The 6,228-nt window shown below is 47.0% G+C and overlaps 1 protein-coding gene across 1 annotated transcript in view; it reads left to right on the top strand.

Moving 5' to 3' along the window:
• Window positions 1-3,478: 3,478 nt before the first annotated feature.
• The window catches only part of LOC144124696 (uncharacterized), a 189,419-nt gene continuing 186,669 nt past the window's right edge, over window positions 3,479-6,228 (top strand). Inside the window, exon 1 of the mRNA XM_077657534.1 lies at window positions 3,479-3,601. Coding sequence (XP_077513660.1) covers window positions 3,490-3,601 — 112 coding nt within the window. The 5' untranslated portion in view covers window positions 3,479-3,489. The remainder of the gene's footprint in view (window positions 3,602-6,228) is intronic.

Below are 6,228 nucleotides of genomic sequence, written 5' to 3'. Positions count from 1 at the left end.
ATATCCTTTTTGTGGTACCTACAAGTGTTAGAGAACAAACTAGAAATGAGCGGACAAGGCTTAGCTTTCTTCAACCTTCCTCTTTTCAAGCGAGGTGAATGAATTAAACGGTAATCACCGGGACTAATGTATGCGGATGACACTGTCACGAAGTGGTGACTGCAGTCCGGAGAGCAGAAAGGCTGCGAAAATGGTGTCTAAACAAAACTTCCTATTTAAGCTGACTTGCGCCCACAATGGATTCAATCACTCGGCGGCGGCGTAGCAACAAGCATGCTCGGCGGTCGTCGAACAGATTGCCCGCCACTCTCAGCCGTGCTCAATTTAAAGCTGATAGCGAACTTTCGAGATAAAGCGTGCAAAGTTACTAGAACATTCTGGAACAACGTAGAATCAGCTCTGTTTGGATGCGATCAATCGAGATAAATCTGGTCGCGTCTCACATCGCAAACAAAGCGAAAAAGCGGCATGGCGGAGGCTTTGAAGAATGAACAAAGACATCAGAGATTCGCGGCACTATATGCTAATGGCTGACAACACTGAAGATATGCAGAAGTATGTAGACATCTGCGGTACAGATAGAGATAGATTAGGTTTCAAGTTCAGTAAGAAAAAAATCTGCACTCACGACAATATTTAATGACGAGGGCGGCGAGCATAGAACACAAGAGATCAATCAAGAGCTAGTAGATAAGTACAAGTATCTTGCGGTGTGGAGAAATAACGGAGCTGAGTATCTGACAGAGCATGGAAAATATGTAATGACTGAAGCAGATAGGAATTCAGCTGTCATGAAAAATAGGGCATTGTGGAAGTACAATAGTGGCAACAGGGATCTGGAAAGGGGTGACGACATTCGGCAATGCGCTCCCATGCATGAGGCCACATGTTCGAGCAAGGATAGAAACCAAACAACGCGGCGTAGGGAGGATTGCTTTGAGAGCACACGGAAGAGAGCACAGAACTTACCTTCTCTCGGACAACAGGAAGAGTGCGACGACGGCTTACTGGGCCCAGCCACACTCGGCACATCCGCCTGAATATACTAGATCCGAGTATGAAGTTTTGGGTACCGCGTGGAATTCCGTGGCCTCATGCATGCTTGACGCATACCTATAGACTTCATTTAGACGTCGCTTTCACGCGAAAATACATTTGATTGGACGAGCGGACGCCGCGGACTATTCCACTTGTGGCATGGCCGAGTCTGTGGAGCATGTACTCGTGGTTTGTCCTGTATATGCGCGCCAAAGACTAACGTTGGCTTTATTCCTTGAAAGGTTTGGACAGCAGGCCACTCTTCGGGCAGTAGGCGTTTGGCCGCAGACTTGGCAGGCAGCTCTGGCAATGCCGGCATTTTCACTTTGTTTGAATGACTCAGGCCTCGACACGCGGTTGGGATGCCATAAAATGTGTGTGAACGTTTTCTCATAACTATTCTCAGCATAGTGTTGTTGTTGTTGTTGTCCTTTGTATTACTAAGTTTATCTATCTAGGGCCTCCGTGCTGGGAGCCGAAACGTCATCTTTCTTCATTTTCTAACTTAGCTGTTCGGAGTCAATGTTTTTCTCAGAAAATGTCTCAAGCAAATTCAAGGAAGAGGTAAGATATGGGTGTATACGATCAAGGCTGACATAAAAAAAGAAAAAGTACTGAGGCAGCAAGAATAGTGCATACCATCAAAATTAGCCCTCGAGCAAATTTTCTTAAGAATGAATAGATCACAGAAATGGCTTAAGTAATTAAAACAAAAAAGCAGAACAGTGTGATAGATATTGTAAGAATTTTGAGAACAGTTAACAAGGAAATCTTCTGATTGCAGTAAATGAGTCGTGTATATATAGTGACAAACCGGATTCAACGCATACTCCCGGAAGTTCGTGCCAAAGGGGAACCATAGCAAAGACCTAACCTTTTGAGGGACTCTCCACGTAAGTCCCCCTTTGAAGTGCCAGACGCCGACAAGAGATTATGTCCCTCCCTAGTGCTTCAACTCGCCCTACACAATTTGCAAAGGCTTGTCGTTGTGCATCCACATCTGATAAATACCTAACTGAGGCTGGGGACTCTCCAGCGCTTTAAAGCCACTTACAACTCACACGGCCGGTATCTACATGCGCGTACATTCCAAGGTTACATTAAATGATGGCAATCCGGTGTTAGTGAGTAAGGGAGCACGCCCGGGCGGTGATAATTTGGTGACGTTGGAAACGGAGCCTTACAAACACAATAGGGTTGGGGAGGCTAAAGCTAACAGCTGCAATGAGAGCCAATGTAGCCAAGAGATGGGCAACCTTATTTGAGAAGACCTCGCAGTGAGCTGGGGCTCACAACATACGCTCTACTTTCACACGACGGAGTACCGAAAACTGAAGAGAAAGGCTGAAAACAACAATCCCTGATGTTTCGAGATATACTTAAAGTGAGAGGTAATCTGGATAACGACGACCTGCCACGCATTGGAAGTAATGTTGCGAACAGCCAAAGTGCCAAAAATTGAGCCAAAAATATCGCCGTTATACGAACGGAAAAACTCAGAGCCTGAGTCTAAATCCTGATTGCCGCCTGCTCGCTGGAGGCTGCAATCGTCTCTACAAGACATGTGTAGAGACGACAGTGCTATGGGGGACTTTGTCAAGGTATGGCACGTGTACACCACCATTCGGCATAATAGGAGGCAAGTGCCTCCCATTGGATGGAAAAATATTGTCGTAAAAGAGACCCGCTTTAGCATTTGAACAACCAACCCACTGTGGAGAGCTCAGGTTTACGTCAAGTTTTTATAAGAGCATCTGTGCAAACACAACCTGAGGGAACCGAAACCGTCTCAATAACAACTGAAAAAAAAGACTAGGGTGAGAAACGAAAGTAAGGGTAGCCACATCGAAGGCAGGGACTGAAGACCGCAGGAAGGTTCGGCCCTATAGAGCGGTTGGAAACAGGAGTCGGAATTAAGGGCCTCCAGGTATAGGACAGCGTTAGATATAAAGTTTGGGAGTCCAAAGCAGACGAAACCGCGCCTTTCAAGCTGGAATAAGTGCTGAACTTGTAATTTGCGCAAGCAGAGAATACAACACAGCCGATTTGAAGTGCGGGCCTCACACAGCTAGTCTTATGCACAAAGAGCATTGTCGCATAGCAGAATTCTTATTTCCTATCGTGCCAGCCGGACCAGAGCTCGTGTCCCTTTCGCGACCTTATGCTTAATATGAGGCCACCAGTTTAAGATATATTTTTGTACCTAAAAAGTATTTTATGGACACCACCTACGGCATTCGGTAAAAGTGATGCTTTACGGAGATGTACAGTTAGGTGTCTGTTGGAGACACTACCACTGAGCTTTTCGTGAATAACAAGCAGCAGCTCTGGTCGTCGTCCTTGTCATCGGATGCGCTCCTGCGGCGCGAGGTTCGGAAACCAGAGCCGTTTTCTGAGCGTGCCGCGTGCGCCCATGCGCGCTCAACTTTTCCGAGACATAATCAAAGAGTGATGGACGAAGACAGTATCTTTTGGCGGATCTTTCGATGTTTTTTACGCAGCGAAAATTATTTTAATCGCCGTGGGATCTACGATCTGGACGGCGGTGACCCCGGCGAAAATGGTTAGTGCCAGCCTTCCTTGTCCCTTCTGTGTGCTGAATTGCAAGGCTCATGTGACTCTTGTAGTGGATAGTATGCCCTAGTACTGCGTTTTCTACTTCATTTAGCGATAGTTTACCACTAGCGCACACCTTTCTGTGACTTTGGTCCACCGAGCGCGAACAGTGCTTGTGCGGCGTTGAAGCGTGCTGCTGTTCTGAGTGGTTATTAGTGCCCCAACCGCTTTCCTACGGGCCGCTGACTTCGTGTAAGAGCAGGCCTCCTCAATCCCTTCGACGGGCATCAAATTATAGAGCAGCATTGTCCATTATTCACAAAGTGCCTCTTAACGAAAAACTTGCGGCCAACGCTAACCTCAGCGCAGTATACGGAATAGCCATACTGCTATGCTTCCTGGAGCCATTGCAATAGTTGAACGAATTTGTGCCGGCTCCAACACAAGGCCACGAGCGTTCAGGGCCAGTTAACTGAGCATAGCTGGACACTAGCCGATGAAACCAATGTGGCATACCAACCGGCTGAAGAGCAAACTATTTTAGTCCTTTTTTCTGGGAGCGTTCTGCTTGATGTAGAGGAATTCTAGCGAAAGCGCAATTACGATTAATACCTTCGTGTGTGCAGCCAGGAGACGACAAAGAGAATCACCTTTCTACGTGCCGTGCGGTACTGTGTAGCTGATGCCTATGGCTCATTCCTTAGCCTGGGACATAGTGCACTTTTCTCTCAAAAATAATGATTTCAGAAAGATCTATAGCTTTCATTTGTAGGCTTGTGGCTGCGATCCGTGGCCACAAATCTCGATTTATTGCTCATTTCACTTCCGGTCCTTGCGATAAAATTTTAAAGTATAGAACAAACATGTCCTTATTACTTAGTGTTTTTGTTTTCTATAAACACTCATTCTTGGCCTGTTACTGTTTCGTGCTCCCGCTTCGCGTGAAAGGACGTATTCGGGTAGAAGCGTTGCAGCTGGCATCTTATAATAGGCCTGGGAACGTCTCTGCTGCCGATTATGCGCACAATGAACGCTCGTGTGCGGCAGTTTACATGTGCACCTTGGATGCGCCCCACCTATAGAGCCAAGTACATTCTTCCATGGTACTGCTATAAGTCGACGCCGATGATAGCAGTGATCCAAACGTCGTTGACCTCCAGAAAGAATCCGGAGAACCATTTCACGAATGTAAGCTGCATAAAAGCGTGTGCGTGGCGTGTTGAGTTGGCCATTCACGCATTCTCTTGGGTAACAACCCAGCGCAACGTAATAACGTTCACGAGTGAGACACACAGGACAACGGACTCCCTTGTGAATGTCTTTATGCTGCGCTAAGTTGTTACCCAACAAACTGAAGCGCCGAGTAGCCCATGGACAAAAGTTTTATTGAGGCATTACTCCGGCGCACTGACCAACATTCACACGCGTCAAGAGCGCCTTGAGAGAGCACGGGTGCTCGGCTTGTAACAGTGCACTTCGTGCACTGCCTCAAGAGAAGTAGACACGTGGCATGGGTGTCTCTTTAAGGTGTCATTTTCACGCTCAGCCGCCGCGGCTGTGTCCGGGGCTTACTTTCGATGTAAGGAAAGCGCGGACCACTGGATAACGTAGTCGCGTTGATTTTCAAAAAAGTGAGCTTACAGATCCCTCAATATGCAAGAAGGCTACCAGTTTACACAGAACGACAATTTTCGGTTCTTTACCGAAGATGAAAATTACTTTTCGATATACTACGACAGGAGGAAAACTAGTTAGAAGACCGGAGAACGCAAGCTTGTCACACAAAAAGTAAGGAGTAACATATAGTTCCAATGCTCAAGCTTTGTTCCCTTTCATGCTGGAGGGACGTTTGCCAGTACATGAACCGTACGTGAGGATCGTGCATGTCATTCCTGTTTTGCAAGCAGCACGAAAGCAGGCGAAGAGAAGCAGGAGAAGCAGCGGAGAGGCGCAGGTGCTTGCACAAGTGTCACAAACTCAGCTGTTAAGCGCAATTTTGCCGGCGTAGGTAGGAATACCTTCTGAATTGAAGATGCGATGCGACCTCAATCTTCAACTAGCTGCCCACAGCACGAAACTCAAATTACCTAACCGCAGGGCAGATCGCCGACTTCACGACGGCTTTGAAACATGGCATGTTCTTTTTAAACTGGCTCATCCACTCTGCCTTTTAGTGTTCATTTGCTTCGGCCACATAACGTTACATCTGGTGAAAAGCTTCCCTGGCCATACACGACATCCTATTGCTGCGTATTTTCTTTGTGCAGTCACACCCTTTCGGCGGTTACAAAAACTATGATTCAGAACCCATTAGCTCCAATCCAGCCTTTCGTTAACATCCCAGAACAACGCGCCCGTGGCAAGGCCAATGTAGAGTGGCAGCGTAGCTACCATAGAGCCCCAAACGCTGAAAACATGGCGGCTTGTTGTGCGTAGCCAGTGGTACATTCGAATGAGGCGACAAATAAACAGTGACGGCATAATAACAGAAAACGTGACCTCATAGTATATGTGTCGTTTGGCGACAAACACAAACCCTCGAACGTTTCGACGTGCAAGGTGTCATAGACAAGGGCGAAGCAAAAATACGCTGCGAATACTGACTACCAACACAATGGTTTTACTATAAGCGAT

This window comes from Amblyomma americanum, chromosome 1, assembly GCF_052857255.1.
Source record: "Amblyomma americanum isolate KBUSLIRL-KWMA chromosome 1, ASM5285725v1, whole genome shotgun sequence".
Classification (NCBI taxonomy): Eukaryota; Metazoa; Arthropoda; class Arachnida; order Ixodida; family Ixodidae; genus Amblyomma; species Amblyomma americanum.
The sequence above is the reverse complement of the archived record's forward strand: the minus strand, read 5'-3'. Positions and strand labels throughout refer to the sequence as shown.